This window comes from Oncorhynchus clarkii, chromosome 9, assembly GCF_045791955.1.
Source record: "Oncorhynchus clarkii lewisi isolate Uvic-CL-2024 chromosome 9, UVic_Ocla_1.0, whole genome shotgun sequence".
NCBI lineage: Eukaryota > Metazoa > Chordata > Actinopteri > Salmoniformes > Salmonidae > Oncorhynchus > Oncorhynchus clarkii.
The window spans coordinates 75,495,087-75,513,696 of NC_092155.1; the positions used below are offsets into that span (position 1 = coordinate 75,495,087).

The window sequence follows — 18,610 nt, forward strand, 5'->3', positions numbered from 1 at the left end:
GAATAACAGATCTATAACTCGTATTTCTTTGTGAGTTTGGTCAGGTCGCCCCCAAAAAAGTAACATATTGCAGCTTTAACACTGGCTACAGTATAAACAGTATAATGTTTCTTACAGATTTGGGTTCAGCGTCGCTGATCTTGAGGTAAGGGGAGTCTGGGTCTTTAGGCTCCAGCTCCTGTAGAGAACCAGTGACGTCATAGAAGACCCTGAGACGTCCCTGACGCACCGCCAAGCTCAGGAACTTCTCCTGATGGGGTCAAATACACAGACAGGTTAAAACAGGAAGCTACACACAGACAGGTTAAAACAGGAAGCTACACACAGACAGGTTAAAACAGGAAGCTACAGGACATCAATACACAGACAGGTTAAAACAGGAAGCTACACACAGACAGGTTAAAACAGGAAGCAACAGGGCATCAATACACAGACAGGTTAAAACAGGAAGCTACACACAGACAGGTTAAAACAGGAAGCAACAGGGCATCAATACACAGACAGGTTAAAACAGGAAGCTACACACAGACAGGTTAAAACAGGAAGCTACACACAGACAGGTTAAAACAGGAAGCTACACACAGACAGGTTAAAACAGGAAGCTACACACAGACAGGTTAAAACAGGAAGCTACACACAGACAGGTTAAAACAGGAAGCTACAGGGCATCAATACACAGACAGGTTAAAACAGGAAGCTACAGGGCATCAATACACAGACAAGTTAAAACAGGAAGCTACACACAGACAGGTTAAAACAGGAAGCTACACACAGACAGGTTAAAACAGGAAGCTACAGGGCATCAATACACAGACAGGTTAAAACAGGAAGCTACAGGGCATCAATACACAGACAGGTTAAAACAGGAAGCTACACACAGACAGGTTAAAACAGGAAGCTACACACAGACAGGTTAAAACAGGAAGCTACACACAGACAGGTTAAAACAGGAAGCTACACACAGACAGGTTAAAACAGGAAGCTACACACAGACAGGTTAAAACAGGAAGCAACAGGGCATCAATACACAGACAGGTTAAAACAGGAAGCTACAGGGCATCAATACACAGACAGGTTAAAACAGGAAGCTACAGGGCATCAATACACAGACAGGTTAAAACAGGAAGCTACACACAGACAGGTTAAAACAGGAAGCTACACACAGACAGGTTAAAACAGGAAGCTACACACAGACAGGTTAAAACAGGAAGCTACACACAGACAGGTTAAAACAGGAAGCTACACACAGACAGGTTAAAACAGGAAGCTACACACAGACAGGTTAAAACAGGAAGCAACAGGGCATCAATACACAGACAGGTTAAAACAGGAAGCTACAGGGCATCAATACATTGGCTAAGTCCACCTTTCCCTTGAAGTGTGCAGTAGCAAACTTTCTCCAATGGCTTTTAAATCCGTGACAGGCAGCGTCCAAATGAATCAGGCCCCAGTGTAAACAGTCTGTAGTTACACTACAGTATAATACTATGGTACACAGCAGTTATTTTGTGTCTAAGAAATGTTTCCTCTGGGACATTAGTTTTTTAAATATAATTATTATTTTTATATCTTTATTTAACTAGGCAAGTCAGTTAAGAACAACTTCTTATTTTCAATGACGGCCTAGGAACAGTGGGTTAACTGCCTTGTTCAGGGGCAGAACGACAGATTTTTTACCTTGTCAGCTCAGGGATTCGATTTTGCAACCTTTCGGTTACAAGTCCAACGCTCTAACCACTAGGCTACCTGCTCTAACCACTAGGCAGCCTCTAACCACTAGGCTACCTGCTCTAACCACTAGGCAGCCTCTAACCACTAGGCTACCTGCTCTAACCACTAGGCAGCCTCTAACCACTAGGCTACCTGCTCTAACCACTAGGCTACCTGCCTCTAACCACTAGGCTACCTGCCTCTAACCACTAGGCTACCTGCCTCTAACCACTAGGCAGCCTCTAACCACTAGGCTACCTGCTCTAACCACTAGGCAGCCTCTAACCACTAGGCTACCTGCTCTAACCACTAGGCAGCCTCTAACCACTAGGCTACCTGTCTCTAACCACTAGGCTACCTGCCTCTAACCACTAGGCTACCTGCCTCTAACCACTAGGCTACCTGCCTCTAACCACTAGGCAGCCTCTAACCACTAGGCTACCTGCTCTAACCACTAGGCAGCCTCTAACCACTAGACTACCTGCCTCTAACCACTAGGCTACCTGCCTTTAACCACTAGGCTACCTGCCTTTAACCACTAGGCTACCTGCCTCTAACCACTAGGCTATCTGCCTCTAACCACTAGGCTACCTGCCTCTAACCACTAGGCTACCTGCTGCCCCATACACGCTAACCACTAGGCTACCTGCCATCCCTACACTCTAACCACTAGACTACCTGCCTCTAACCACTAGGCTACCTGCCTCTAACCACTAGGCTACCTGCCCCTCCTACACTCTAACCACTAGGCTACCTGCTGCCCCATACACTCTAACCACTAGACTACCTGCCTCTAACCACTAGGCTACCTGCCCCCCCTACACTCTAACCACTAGGCTACCTGCTGCCCCATACACTCTAACCTCTAGGCTACCTGCCTCTAACCACTTGGCTATCTGCCTCTAACCACTAGGCTACCTGCCTCTAACCACTAGGCTACCTGCCTCTAACCACTAGGCTACCTGCCTCTAACCACTAGGCTGCCTGTCGCCCCTACACTCTAACCACTAGGCTACCTGCCGCCCCTACACTCTAACCACTAGGCTACCTGCCGTCCCTACACTCTAACCACTAGGCTACCTGCCGCCCCTACACTCTAACCACTAGGCTACCTGCCGCCCCTACACTCTAACCACTAGGTTACCTGCCGTCCCTACACTCTAACCACTAGGCTACCTGCCGCCCCTACACTCTAACCACTAGGCTACCTTCTACCCCTGTTAATCCTATCATATCCAGTGCTAAACACTGAGAAAATATATTTTCATGCCCGTATAGTGAACTTGAGACTCAAAACCCCAACAGCAGTAGCATGACCTCTGACCTGGCTGAGGAGCATGAGCAAGATGCCGTTGTGACTCATCAGTTTAACTTCCTGTTCAAAGCGCTGCATCTTCCCTGTATCCTCCTTCAAGGTGACCTCAGCGTAACCCGTCCCGTCAAAGTAGGCCGCGTCGTTCACCCACTGCTGGGTCAACACCGGCTTCGTTCTGACGGACAGAGGAAAACTCACGTCACTAACACGGCAAAACAATATCACAATATTCACAGACAATTCATACACATTTTTGCGTCAAATGCTTTGTATATGGGTTTCGCTAGCTGACCGTGAACTAGGCCATAGACAGCAAATGATAAGATCGTAATAATTCTATAAATGTTGATCTTTTTTTATAGGGGATATAAATTATAGCTCCCAGATGTCCACACACGGCGGTTTGTGGCTCTTGTTAATATTCAGTGTTGAGATAAGACGTAGCGGTCTGCTAATGGTCCCACCTTCCACATGGTTTCTCCTCGGTGGTGTTGAGTTGGAAGATGTTCTCAAAGTTATAGAGACTGAGCACCTCCTCATTCAGGGTCTCCAGCTCAATACAGCCCTTGAAGTTGGGCAACTGGAGCTGGAGAGGGGGCTGAGAGAAGAACAGAGAGACTGAGATGTTACTAATGAGCTGAGAGAAGCTAGAGAGATATGGGTTTCTGAAGGAGCTGAGAGAAGCTAGAGAGATATGGGTTCCTGAAGGAGCTGAGAGAAGCTAGAGAGATATGGGTTCCTGAAGGAGCTGAGAGAAGAACAGAGAGGAAGAGATGTTACTAATGAGCTGAGAGAAGAACAGACAGGAAGAGATGTTACTAATGAGCTGAGAGAAGCTAGAGAGATATGGGTTTCTGAAGGAGCTGAGAGAAGCTAGAGAGATATGGGTTCCTGAAGGAGCTGAGAGAAGCTAGAGAGATATATGGGTTACTGAAGGAGCTGAGAGAAGCTGGAGAGATATGGGTTACTTATGGAGCTGAGCGAGGAAACAGATCTATAAGTTACTAACAGTAGAGATACACTACATATACACGGAAGTATGTGGACACCCCTTCAAATTAGTGGATTTGGCTATTTCAGGACACCTATTGCTGACAGGTGTATAAAATCGAGCACACAGCCATGCAATCTCCATAGACAAACATTGGCCTTACTGAAGAGCTCGTGGCACCGTCATAGGTTAACACCTTTCCAACAAGTCAGTTCATCAAATCGGCGTTCCAATCTAGTGTACATCTAGTGGAAAGCCTTCCCAGAAGAGTGGAGGCTGTTACAGCAGCAATGTTCCATCATCTAGTGGAAAGCCTTCCCAGAAGAGTGGAGGCTGTTATAGCAGCAATGTTCCAACATCTAGTGGAAAGCCTTCCCAGAAGAGTGGAGGCTGTTATAGCAGCAATGTTCCAACATCTAGTGGAAAGCCTTCCCAGAAGAGTGGAGGTTGTTATAGCAGCAATGTTCCAACATCTAGTGGAAAGCCTTCCCAGAAGAGTGGAGGCTGTTATAGCAGCAATGTTCCAACATCTAGTGGAAAGCCTTCCCAGAAGAGTGGAGGCTGTTACAGCAGCAAAGGGAGAGGGGAACCAACTCCATATTAATGCCCATGATTTTGGAATGAGGCGATCGACGAGCAGGTGTCCACATACTTTTGGTCATGTTGTGTATACGGGAGAAACTAAAGGTCTACTTGTATGTTTGGTACCATTGTATATCTACGAAAGGCTGTGGATACATTGTGGTCCTTCGAACCGGACACGGACACGCACGCACGCACACACACACACACACACACACAGCTCCCTCTCACCGTGAATGTGTCAGGGTACCCTCCCACATAGAACACAGTCTCTTCAGTCTGGAGGTTGAGCAGTCCGCTGTCCCCTACTGCATCCACCACAGCCTTGGTCACCCTGGTCTCCGAAGTCATGGCCATCTGACCGTACTGAAGGATCCTATAGAGAGAGGTAGAGAGAGAGAGAGAGACAGAGAGAGGTAGAGAGAGACAGAGAGAGAGAGAGAGAGAGAGAGAGAGAGAAGGGGAGGGAGAGAGAGAGAGAAGGGGAGGGAGAGAGAGAGAGAGAGAGAGAGAGAGAGAGAGAGAGAGAGAGAGAGAGAGAGAGAGAGACAGAGAGAGAGAGACAGAGGGAGCGGTCTAATGGTTGGGACATTGGGTTCCCTAGTAAGAACAAATCCAAACAATGACCGTGGCGGTAGTTACCTTTCCAGGACCACGTTGTTGAAGTTGCCATCTGTTTGGACATCTTCCGGCATCTCCACCTCGGTCGTGTCTCCACCCACATTGAAGAGCCAGTGCAGTCTGTGCCCTTCCAGCATCATTCCCAGGAACTCCTTACTGGACTACAGACATGAAACAGGAAACGCATCATTACTGGACTACAGACATGAAACAGGAAACGCATCATTACTGGACTACAGACATGAAACAGGAAACGCATCATTACTGGACTACAGACATGAAACAGGAAACGCATCATTACTGGACTACAGACATGAAACAGGAAACGCATCATTACTGGACTACAGACATGAAACAGGAAACGCATCATTACTGGACTACAGACATGAAACAGGAAACGCATCATTACTGGACTACAGACATGAAACAGGAAACGCATCATTACTGGACTACAGAAATGAAACAGGAAACGCGCATCATTACTGGACTACAGACATGAAACAGGAAACGCATCATCACTGGACTACAGACACAAAACAGGAAACGCATCATTAGTGGACTACAGACATGAAACAGGAAACGCATTATTACTGGACTACAGACACGAAACAGGAAACGCATCATTACTGGACTACAGACACGAAACAGGAAACGCATCATTACTGGACTACAGACATGAAACAGGAAACGCATCATTACTGGACCACAGACATGAAACAGGAAACGCATCATTACTGGAATACAGACATGAAACAGGAAACGCATCATTACTGGACTACAGACACGAAACAGGAAACGCATCATTACTGGACTACAGACACGAAACAGGAAACGCATCATTACTGGACTACAGACACGAAACAGGAAACGCATCATTACTGGACTACAGACACGAAACAGGAAACGCATCATTACTGGACTACAGACACGAAACAGGAAACGCATCATTACTGGACTACAGACATGAAACAGGAAACGCATCATCACTGGACTACAGACATGAAACAGGAAACGCATCATTACTGGACTACAGACATGAAACAGGAAACGCATCATCACTGGACTTCAGTGCCTTCGGAAAGTATTCACACATCTTGACCTTTTCCAAATGTTGTTGTGTTTTGTCAACGATCTACACAAAATATTCTGTACAGTCACAGTAGAAGAAACATTTCTAACATTTGAAAAAAATGTATGAAAAATAAAACACTATTATATCTTGATTCGATAAGTATTTAACCCACTGAGTCAATACATGTTAGAATCACCTTTGGTAGTGATTACAACTGTGAGTCTTTCTGGGTAAGTCTCTAAGAGCTTTCCACACCTGGATTGTGCAAAATTTGCTCATTATTCTTTTCAGAATTCTTCAAGCTCTTTACAATTGGTTGTTGATCATTGCTAGACAACCATTTTCAGGTCTCGCCATAAACTTTCAAGGAGATTTAAATCACAAATGGGCCACTCAGGAACATTCACTGTCTTCTTGGTAAGCAACTCCAGTGTAGATTTGGCCTTGTGTTTTAGGATATTGTCCTGCTGAAAGACAAATGCATCTCCCAGTGACTGTTGGAAAGCAGACAACCAGGTTATCGCCTTTTAATTTTTTAGATGTTTTAACCTTCGTCTTATCAGGTAAGATGACTGAGAACCCATTCTTATTTACAGAAACGACCTGGGGAATAGTTACAGGGGACAGGATGAATGAGCCAATTGTAAACTGGGGATGATTAGGTGACTGTGATGGTATGAGGGTCAGATTGGGAATTTAGCCAGAACACCGGGCTAAAATCCATATTGGGCTTTACAATCATTTACAAAAAGACTTAGAAATCTATTACAACAAATAAAATGACAGTAAGGACCTTTAGAAAGAACTGGCAGTGTTTTGTGTTGGAGATTGACTCCTTAGTTGCCCTGGCCACGACCCATCTTCAATGCTCTTACTGAGGGAAGGAGGTTGTTGGCCAAGATCTCGCGATACATGGCCCCATCCATCCTCACCTCAATACGGTGCAGTCGTCCTGTCCCCTTTGCAGAAAAACATCCCCAAAGAATGATGTTTCCACCTCCATGCTTCATGGTTGGGATGGTGTCCTTGGGGTTGTACTCATCCTTCTTCTTCCTCCAAACACGGCGAGTGGAGTTTAGACCAAAAAGCTCTATTTTTGTCTCATCAGACCACATGACCTTCTCCCATTCCTCCTCTGAATCATCCAGATTGTCCTATCTGTCTGTGGTTCTAGACTTTAGGGAGGTTCTTCGAATAGATCTCGGATCAGCACGATAAGTGCCATGGGATCTTTAGTGACCACAGCGAGTCAGCAGACTCGTTTAACATCCCATCGGAAAGACAGCACCCTACACAGGGCAATGTCCCCAATCACTATCCTGGAGAATTGGGACATGTATTTTTTGACCAAAGGAAAGATTTCCTCCTACTGGCCCTTCCAGCAGTATCTGGTCTCCCATCCAGGACCAACCAGGACCAACTCTGCTTAGCTTCAGAGCTGTGGGATGCAGGGTGCAAAGCTGCTGGCTGTGCTTCTTTTTAATCCTTTTTTACATAGGTGCCCTTCTTTGCGAGGCATTGGAAAACCTCCCTGGTTGAATCTGTGTTTGAAATTCACTGCTTGACTGAGGGGACCTTACAGATAATTGTATGTGTGGGTTACAGAGACGAGGTAGTGATTTAAAAAATCATGTTAACTCCCCCGAGTTGATGTCCTCGCACCCCTGCGGAAATTTAATTAGCATCATTTAAGCATCCCCATACAAATATGTCAGTTTAAGAGATAAGTTAAGAGATATCTGCTTTTTGAAAGGTGAAAGGACATCCTGAAAATTGGTCTTCTCACATAATCGTCTGTAGCTTCCGAACGTTATGGGGTCACCCCTTTATGGAAAGATGAGACTCTCACGAACACGGTGTTGTTCTCCGTTTCACTCTACGACCCCTACAAGTGTCTTGGGACTGGTCTGAATTCGGTACAAACGATCTGCCATCTTCTGTCTGTAGAGTCGACTGTTTTGCTCTAGGATGCCCAGAGGCTACAAAACTCATCTGAAGGTCCCCCAGTGCAAGTTGAACAGATGAAGAAAGTATATATGGTGTTTGTAGCCAAAAATAAGGGTTTAAAAACAAGTATAAAACTACATGTTTTCTTCTTGTATCTCTCAGATATAGGGTGCATTAGTTAGGTATTCACACCCCTTTCCTTTTTCCAAATGTTGTTGCGCTACAACCTTATTCTAAAATGTATTCAATTAATGTTTTCCTTCATAAATCTACATCCATCATCATGACATCACAATACCCCATCATGACATCACAATACCCCATCATGACATCACAATACCCCGTCATGACATCACAATACCCCATCATGACATCACAATACCCCGAACAATACCCAGACAACAATACCCCGAACAATACCCACAATACCCAGAACACACCGATCCCCAAATCAAACCCACCCCAAAACCAGACTTAAAAGCAGACATGATATACAGTAATATAATAAAATAGTTTTAAAAAATAAAGATATTATAAAATAAAAAGGTTTTTAAAAATTAGTAAAAATAAGGATACAAATTGATACAAGCTGGGTCCATGTCTTCTGCAAAGGATAGGAACGGTTGCCAGATATTATAAAATGTAATTGTGTATATGTCTTCTGCAAAGGATAGGAACGGTTGCCAGATATTATAAAATGTAATTGTGTATATGTCTTCTGCAAAGGATAGGAAAGGTTGCCAGATATTATAAAATGTAATTGTGTATATGTCTTCTGCAAAGGATAGGAAAGGTTGCCAGATATTATAAAATGTAATTGTGTATATGTCTTCTGCAAAAGATAGGAAAGGTTGCCAGATATTCTAAAATGTAATTGCAGGATCCCCTAAAGGAGTGGTGTATTTTCTCTAGCTTGAGATGTAGTATAAGACGTCTAGCTAGTACATACCGGTATGATGCCAATAGAACTGTTTAGAGGGCTCTCTCTCTCTCTCTCTCTCTCTCTCTCTCTCTCTCTCTCTCTCTCTCTCTCTCTCTCTCTCTCTCTCTCTCTCTCTCTCTCTCTCTCTCTCTCTCTCTCTCTCTCTCTCTCTCTCTCTCTCTCTCTCTCTCTCTCTCTCTCTCTCTCTCTCTCTCTCTCTCTCTCTCTCTCTCTCTCTCTCTCTCTCTCTCTCCTTCTAATTCAGCAACTGTCTCAGGTTCAACTGTAGGAATATCTAAGTTCTTAAAGAAGGTGTTGAGTAAGGTGGCATTACCAGCGGATTTCAAAGTGTATAATTGTGAGTAAAAGCATGAACTGACCTCTAAATCATCAATACATTTGTTATGCTATTATTTGACCATGCTGGTCATTTATGAACATTTGAACATCTTGGCCATGTTCTGTTATAATATCCACCCGGCACAGCCAGAAGAGGACTGGCTGCCCCTCATAGCCTGTTTCCTCTCTAGGTTTCTTCCTAGGTTTTGGCCTTTCTAGGGAGTTTTTCCTAGCCACCGTGCTTCTACACCTGTATTGCTTGCTGTTTGGGGTTTTAGGCTGGGTTTCTGTACAGCACTTTGATATATCAGCTAATGTAAGAAGGGCTATATAAATACATTTGATTTGATACCCAGCTCGTCAGTTATCTCAGGTATGGTTTGATTTGCGGTTCTCTAACACAGCTGGTGTGCTAGCATTTCCCCTGATGTCTCTCCACGATCATTATGTTTGTATCGAGACTTACTCATTAGATGCTCATCGAGTTGAAAGAAGTGTCAAACGTTGTTTTAGTAAATATGCAGATGAACAGTGTGAATATGCCATAACCAAATCAAAATATTTTATTTGTAAGTTCCCCAAGGCGTTGAATATTGCACTTCCTTAATCTTGCGCTGTACTAAATAATTTGGCCCCTTAGATAAGCCTTCATTGATTCCTATACTGTTGGAGGAGATTCCAGGGGTTTGATGAAACTGGAGAAACAGCTCACCAAGAATTTCTTCTGATAGCAGTAGTGAGTTAAGCCGCCAAGGGCGATAATTAGGCTGTGTGTTTGGTATAAGTAGTTTCATAGTAAGAGGAGAATGATGATGTTGATGATGTTTTTACACTGCTCCTACTCTCTGTTTATTATCTATGCATAGTCACTTTATCCCTACCTACATGTACAAATTACCTCGACTAACTTGTACCCCCGCACATTGGTACTCCCTATATATAGCCTCGTTATTGTTATTTAATTATTATTTATTTTACTTTAGTTTATTTAGCAAATTTTTTATTAACTATATTTCTCGAACTGCATTGTTGGTTAAGGGCTTGTAAGTAAGCATTTCACGGTAAGGTCAACAACTGTTGTATTCGGCATTTCACGGTAAGGTCAACAACTGTTGTATTCGGCATTTCACGGTAAGGTCAACAACTGTTGTATTCGGCATTTCACGGTAAGGTCAACAACTGTTGTATTCGGCATTTCACGGTAAGGTCAACAACTGTTGTATTCGGCATTTCACGGTAAGGTCAACAACTGTTGTATTCGGCATTTCACGGTAAGGTCAACAACTGTTGTATTCGGCATTTCACGGTAAGGTCAACAACTGTTGTATTCGGCATTTCACGGTAAGGTCAACAACTGTTGTATTCGGCATTTCACGGTAAGGTCAACAACTGTTGTATTCGGCATTTCACGGTAAGGTCAACAACTGTTGTATTCGGCGCATGTGACAAACACAATTTGATTCGATTTGATTTGAAATCTGTTATTCAATGCGTTTGTATGGGCTAATAGCAGTAAGGTCAAATAAAAGTTTATCAAATAGTTTGTGTGTATATATTTTATTGATACTTCAACGGGGTGTTTAAATTCTAAATAAAATAGCAAAATGATCCTTTGTTTCACCTTCTTCAAACAATTACATATAGTTTATGGATCAAGATGTTTAAAGGTAAACACAGTCTTGGGGAGCCTTTCATGAATATGTCATTATGAATGCTTATAAATGTTTAGAAATGCTTAGAAAAAATACTTACATCGATTATTCTCTGTCCCACAGTATACGTGTAAAAGAACAGTATTTATTAATTAATGATAAATAACAATAATTATAATAACAATAAAAAAATAAAAAAAAAAAAATAAAAAAAAAATAAATAAAAAATAATAATAAAAATAACAATAATTTTAAAAATGTTTAATAGATAAATGTAATAAAATACTTACGTCCTTGCTTCCGAGGTAAAAGACAAAGTGTTTGTCTGGTTGGTCCTGTCTGCGGGCGCGTGAGGCCTCGGGCAGGGTGATGTAGAACTTGAGGGAGGTGTAAGCTGCCAGGTCTGCCAGGTTACTGGGGGTGCGCACCTGCACACCTGATGTCCCGTTGAACTTCACAGGTACGCTCACCTGAGAGGGAGAAGAGGGGTAAATAAACTGGTCGCATGTTGATGATGTAACCGTTCATGTAACCATAGTAGATAGATAGATTTTCTAATATCATAAGTTTTGACCAAAATTCATACTTTATTCATACAAAAACTACATTTAATAGACACTTTTAACGCAAAACTAAACTGAACAATAATAAACGCAACAATTTCAAAGATTTTACTGGGTTACAGTTCATATAGGTCAATCAGTCAATTGATAATAAACTAATGAGGCTCTAAACTATGGATTTTCCAACTGGGAATACAGATATGCATCTGTTGGTCACTGGTACCTTTAAAACAAAGGTAGGGTCATGGATCAGAAAACCAGTCAGTATCTGGTGTGGATCAGAAAACCAGTCAGTATCTGGTGTTGATCAGAAAACCAGTCAGTATCTGGTGTGATCAGAAAACCAGTCAGTATCTGGTGTTGATCAGAAAACCAGTCAGTATCTGGTGTTGATCAGAAAACCAGTCAGTATCTGGTGTGATCAGAAAACCAGTCAGTATCTGGTGTTGATCAGAAAACCAGTCAGTATCTGGTGTTGATCAGAAAACCAGTCAGTATCTGGTGTTGATCAGAAAACCAGTCAGTATCTGGTGTGATCAGAAAACCAGTCAGTATCTGGTGTGGATCAGAAAACCAGTCAGTATCTGGTGTGGATCAGAAAACCAGTCAGTATCTGGTGTGATCAGAAAACCAGTCAGTATCTGGTGTGATCAGAAAACCAGTCAGTATCTGGTGTTGATCAGAAAACCAGTCAGTATCTGGTGTGATCAGAAAACCAGTCAGTATCTGGTGTTGATCAGAAAACCAGTCAGTATCTGGTGTTGATCAGAAAACCAGTCAGTATCTGGTGTTGATCAGAAAACCAGTCAGTATCTGGTGTAATCAGAAAACCAGTCAGTATCTGGTGTGGATCAGAAAACCAGTCAGTATCTGGTGTGGATCAGAAAACCAGTCAGTATCTGGTGTGATCAGAAAACCAGTCAGTATCTGGTGTGATCAGAAAACCAGTCAGTATCTGGTGTGATCAGAAAACCAGTCAGTATCTGGTGTGGATCAGAAAACCAGTCAGTATCTGGTGTGATCAGAAAACCAGTCAGTATCTGGTGTGGATCAGAAAACCAGTCAGTATCTGGTGTGATCAGAAAACCAGTCAGTATCTGGTGTGATCAGAAAACCAGTCAGTATCTGGTGTTGATCAGAAAACCAGTCAGTATCTGGTGTTGCCACCATTTCCCTCATGCAGCGCGACACATCTCCTTCACATAGAGTTGATCAGGATGTTGATTGTGGCCTGTGGAATGTTGCCCCACTCCTCTTCAATGTCGCTGGATATTGGCGGGAACTGGAACAAGCTGTCCTACACATCGATCCAGAGCATCCCAAACATGCTCAATGGGTGACATGTCTGGTGAGTATGCAGGCCATGGAAGAACTGGGACATTTTCAGCTTCCAGGGATTGTGTACAGATCCTTGTGACATGGAGCCGTTCATTATCATGCTGAAACATGAGTTGATGGAGGTGGATGAATGGCACGACAATGGGCCTCAGGATCTCAACACGGTATCTCTGTGTATTCAAGTTGTCATAGTTAAAATGCAATTGTGTTCGTTGTCCGTAGCTTATGCCTGCCCCATACCCCAACCCCACTGTCACCATGGGGCCCTCTGTTCACAACGTTGACATCAGCAAACCGCTCGCCCACATGATGCCATACACACTGTCTACCATCTGCCTGGTACAGTTGAAACCCGGGATTCATCCGTGAAGATCACACTACTCCAGCGTGTCAGTGATCATCGAAGGTGAGCATTTTCCCACTGAAGTCGGTTATGATGCCAAACTGTGGTCAGGTCAAGACCCTGGTGAGGACGATGAGTACGCAGATGAGCTTCACTGAGACGGTTTCTACAGAAATTCTTTGGTTGTGCAAACCCACAGTTTTATCAGCTGTCTGGGAGTAGAAATTAACATTAAATTCTCTGGCAATATCTCTGGTGGACATTCCTGCAGTCATCATGCCAATTGCATACTCCCTCAAAACTTGAGACATCTGTGGCATTGTGTTGTGTGACAAAACTGCACATTTTAGAATGGCCTTTTATTATCCCCAGCACAAGGTGCTCCTGTGTAATGATCATGCCGTTTAATCAGCTTCTTGATATGCCACACCTGTCAGGTGGATGAATTATCTTGACAAAGGAGAAACGCTCACTAACAGGGATGCAAACCAATTTGTGCACAAAATATGAGAGAAATAAGCTTTTTGTGTGTATGAAACATTTCTGGGATGGTTTATTTCAGCTCATGAAACATGTGACCAACCGTTTACAGGTTACGTTTATATTTTTGTTCAGTATAATTACAGGTATCAAACAGTATGTATTCATATTGCGGATCTGGGCTATGTTTGTCCCGTGTGAACCACCATACCTTGCTGGCTGCCTTGCGAGCCTCAGCGATGAGCTGTCTGATCCTGAGGATGTTCTCTGAGATGTTGGGCATCTGGGCTGAGTGGTTCTGCAGCTTGTCCAGCTTCTTCATCAGTATTGGGATGGCCTCGCCCAACATACCCACTGGAGAGACAGACAGAAATGTTCTGTCAGTCTAAACCAATCAGACTTCAGCAAATGGTTCTTCATTGAACACAGGTCTTTTGCATGATCAGAGAAGCAAAGATGTTCTACCTTGAACAATGTCCGAATAAACGTTATATTAAACTTTAAATATTAAATACCATTTAGGGAAAGGGAAACCTAGTCAGCTGCACAACCAAAACGTGTCTTCCTCATTTTAGCCCTCTGAATTTAATCTACCAATTCAAGCAGACTTTAACAAATATCTACACACCACTTTATTAAAATCAATCCTTATCAGCGTCCCAGGCCTCTGTGTAGTGAAACTGTCTAGTAGTGTCTAGTGGTCCTACCAGATCGACTATCTAGTAGTGTCTAGTGGTCCTACCAGACCTACTGTCTAGTAGGGTCTAGTGGTCCTACCAGAGCTACTATCTAGTCGTGTCTAGTGGACCTACCATATCTACTATCTAGTAGTGTCTAGTAGACCTACCAGATCTACTATCTAGTAGTGTCTAGTAGACCTACCAGATCTACTTTCTAGTAGTGTCTAGTAGACCTACCAGATCCACTATCTAGTAGTGTCTAGTAGACCTACCAGATCCACTATCTAGTAGTGTCTAGTGGACCTACCAGATCTACTATCTAGTAGTGTCTAGTAGACCTACCAGATCCACTATCTAGTAGTGTCTAGTGGACCTACCAGATCAACTATCTAGTAGTGTCTAGTGGTTGAAGACCTACCAGAGGTGTTGGCCTCCAGGAAGGCCTTGTGGATGTCATTGTTGTTGGTGTTGGCGTCTCCGTACTGCTGCTGCCATTGGTCCAGCTGCTCCTTGAGAGGGGCCAGGGTGTCCTTTACTCTCGCTGCTGTACTGTTGGCCTCCTTCGCTGATGCTTTAGCCTCCTCAATGTCACTAGCTGTCTCCTCTGGGGAAGACAGAGAGAATAGAGGTGTGGGTTGGGGTCTAGGGTCAGGATCAGGTTGTCCTCTACCCGGGTTAGATGTGAGCTAGGGTCAGAATGTCCTCTACCCGGGTTAGATGTGAGCTAGGGTCAGAATGTCCTCTACCCGGGTTAGATGTGAGCTAGGGTCAGAATGTCCTCTACCTGGGTTAGATGTGAGCTAGGGTCAGAATGTCCTCTATCCGGGTTAGATGTGAGCTAGGGTCAGAATGTCCTCTACCCGGGTTAGATGTGAGTTAGGATCAGAATGTCCTCTACCCGGGTTAGGTGTGAGCTAGGGTCAGAATGTCCTCTACCCGGGTTAGATGTGAGCTAGGGTCAGAATGTCCTCTACCCAGGTTAGATGTGAGCTAGGGTCAGAATGTCCTCTACCCGGGTTAGATGTGAGCTAGGGTCAGAATGTCCTCTACCTGGGTTAGATGTGAGCTAGGGTCAGAATGTCCTCTACCTGGGTTAGATGTGAGCTAGGGTCAGAATGTCCTCTACCTGGGTTAGATGTGAGCTAGGGTCAGAATGTCCTCTACCCGGGTTAGATGTGAGCTAGGGTCAGAATGTCCTCTACCCGGGTTAGATGTGAGCTAGGGTCAGAATGTCCTCTACCCGGGTTAGATGTGAGCTAGGGTCAGAATGTCCTCTACCCGGGTTAGATGTGAGTTAGGATCAGAATGTCCTCTACCCGGGTTAGGTGTGAGCTAGGGTCAGAATGTCCTCTACCCGGGTTAGATGTGAGCTAGGGTCAGAATGTCCTCTACCCAGGTTAGATGTGAGCTAGGGTCAGAATGTCCTCTACCCGGGTTAGGTGTGAGTTAGGGTCAGAATGTCCTCTACTTGGGTTAGATGTGAGCTAGTGTCAGAATGTCCTCTACCTGGGTTAGATGTGAGCTAGTGTCAGAATGTCCTCTACCCGGGTTAGGTGTGATCTAGGGTCAGAATGTTCTCTACCCGGGTCAGGTGTGAGTTAGGATCAGAATGTCCTCTACCCGGGTTAGATGTGAGCTAGTGTTAGGATCAGGTTCTCCTCTACCTGGGTTAGATGTGAGCTAGGGTCAGAATTGTCTCTACCCGGGTTAGGTGTGAGCTAGGGTCAGAATGTCCTCTACCCGGGTTAGGTGTGAGCTAGTGTCAGGATCAGGATTAGGTGTGAGCTAGGGTCAGGATGTCCTCTACCTGGGTTAGATGTGAGCTAGGGTCAGAATGTCCTCTACCCGGGTTAGATGTGAGCTAGGGTCAGAATGTCCTCTACCCGGGTTAGATGTGAGTTAGGATCAGAATGTCCTCTACCCGGGTTAGGTGTGAGCTAGGGTCAGAATGTCCTCTACCCGGGTTAGATGTGAGCTAGGGTCAGAATGTCCTCTACCCGGGTTAGATGTGAGTTAGGATCAGAATGTCCTCTACCCGGGTTAGGTGTGAGCTAGGGTCAGAATGTCCTCTACCCGGGTTAGATGTGAGCTAGGGTCAGAATGTCCTCTACCCAGGTTAGATGTGAGCTAGGGTCAGAATGTCCTCTACCCGGGTTAGGTGTGAGTTAGGGTCAGAATGTCCTCTACTTGGGTTAGATGTGAGCTAGTGTCAGAATGTCCTCTACCTGGGTTAGATGTGAGCTAGTGTCAGAATGTCCTCTACCCGGGTTAGGTGTGATCTAGGGTCAGAATGTTCTCTACCCGGGTTAGATGTGAGCTAGTGTTAGGATCAGGTTCTCCTCTACCTGGGTTAGATGTGAGCTAGGGTCAGAATTGTCTCTACCCGGGTTAGGTGTGAGCTAGGGTCAGAATGTCCTCTACCCGGGTTAGGTGTGAGCTAGTGTCAGGATCAGGATTAGGTGTGAGCTAGGGTCAGGATGTCCTCTACCTTGGTTAGATGTGAGCTAGGGTCAGAATGTCCTCTACCCGGGTTAGATGTGAGCTAGGGTCAGAATGTCCTCTACCCGGGTTAGATGTGAGTTAGGATCAGAATGTCCTCTACCCGGGTTAGGTGTGAGCTAGGGTCAGAATGTCCTCTACCCGGGTTAGATGTGAGTTAGGATCAGAATGTCCTCTACCCGGGTTAGGTGTGAGCTAGGGTCAGAATGTCCTCTACCCGGGTTAGATGTGAGCTATGGTCAAGATTAGGTGTGAGTTAGGGTCAGGTTTAGGATTAGGTGTGAGTTAGGGTCAGGATTAGGATTAGGTGTGAGCTAGGGTCAGGATCAGGATTAGGTGTGAGCTAGGGTCAGGTTTAGGATTAGGTGTGAGCTAGGATCAGGATTAGGATTAGGTGTGAGCTAGGGTCAGGATTAGGTGTGAGCTAGGGTCAGGTTTAGGATTAGGTGTGAGTTAGGGTCAGGATTAGGATTAGGTGTGAGCTAGGGTCAGGATTAGGATTAGGTGTGAGCTAGGGTCAGGTTTAGGATTAGGTGTGAGCTAGGGTCAGGATTAGGTGTGAGCTAGGGTAAGGATTAGGTGTGAGTTAGGGTCAGGTTTAGGATTAGGTGTGAGCTAGGGTCAGGATTAGGATTAGGTGTGAGCTAGGGTCAGGTTTAGGATTAGGTGTGAGCTAGGGTCAGGATTAGGATTAGGTGTGAGCTAGGGTCAGGATTAGGTGTGAGCTAGGGTCAGGTTTAGGATTAGGTGTGAGTTAGGGTCAGGATTAGGATTAGGCGTGAGCTAGGGTCAGGATTAGGATTAGGTGTGAGCTAGGGTCAGGTTTAGGATTAGGTGTGAGCTAGGGTCAGGATTAGGATTAGGTGTGAGCTAGGGTCAGGATTAGGTGTGAGCTAGGGTCAGGTTTAGGATTAGGTGTGAGTTAGGGTCAGGATTAGGATTAGGTGTGAGCTAGGGTCAGGATTAGGATTAGGTGTGAGCTAGGGTCAGGTTTAGGATTAGGTGTGAGCTAGGGTCAGGATTAGGTGTGAGCTAGGGTTAGGATTAGGTGTGAGCTAGGGTTAGGATTAGGTGTGAGCTAGGGTCAGGATTAGGTGTGAGCTAGTGTCAGGATTAGGGTTGGGCGTGAGTAACATTTGTTTGTGTACAAGTGTGAGTATAGATATTGTTTTTCGCAATAGATCTCCCGTTTATCCCTGGCCTTACCTCGACTGAAGTTGAGGCTACTCTGCACCATCTCTAGGTCGTTCAGTAGAGTCTCCTGTTTGTCTCTGGCCTCATCCAGACGAGCCTTAGCATCCTGGAGCTGAGGTTTCAAATCTGACAGCAGACACGGAATACTACGTTATGACAAGACGGCCACTTTGTCTTGCTATTAAAGGAAGTGTACACAACAACAAGCATTCAGCGACATACATCTGGGCCTGTATTTTTTTTAATTTTTTTTAAAGCGTCCCAGGGCAAGAGCGCTGATCTAGGAACAGTTCTCCCCATGTGTAGCCTTGTTCATATAATCTTATTCGTTACAACCTAAAAGGCAAAGCTGATCCGATATC

General features: G+C 44.5%; 1 protein-coding gene across 1 annotated transcript in view; it reads right to left on the reverse strand.

Moving 5' to 3' along the window:
• Nucleotides 1–18,610, reverse strand: part of LOC139416955 (laminin subunit alpha-5-like) — a 250,153-nt gene that overhangs the window by 31,725 nt on the left and 199,818 nt on the right. The window contains exons 57-65 of the mRNA XM_071166167.1: nt 18,261–18,374; nt 14,974–15,159; nt 14,087–14,229; nt 11,442–11,621; nt 5,241–5,380; nt 4,830–4,974; nt 3,490–3,623; nt 3,035–3,200; nt 116–250 (exon numbers count right to left, since the gene is read on the reverse strand). Coding sequence (XP_071022268.1) covers nt 116–250; nt 3,035–3,200; nt 3,490–3,623; nt 4,830–4,974; nt 5,241–5,380; nt 11,442–11,621; nt 14,087–14,229; nt 14,974–15,159; nt 18,261–18,374 — 1,343 coding nt within the window. The remainder of the gene's footprint in view (nt 1–115; nt 251–3,034; nt 3,201–3,489; nt 3,624–4,829; nt 4,975–5,240; nt 5,381–11,441; nt 11,622–14,086; nt 14,230–14,973; nt 15,160–18,260; nt 18,375–18,610) is intronic.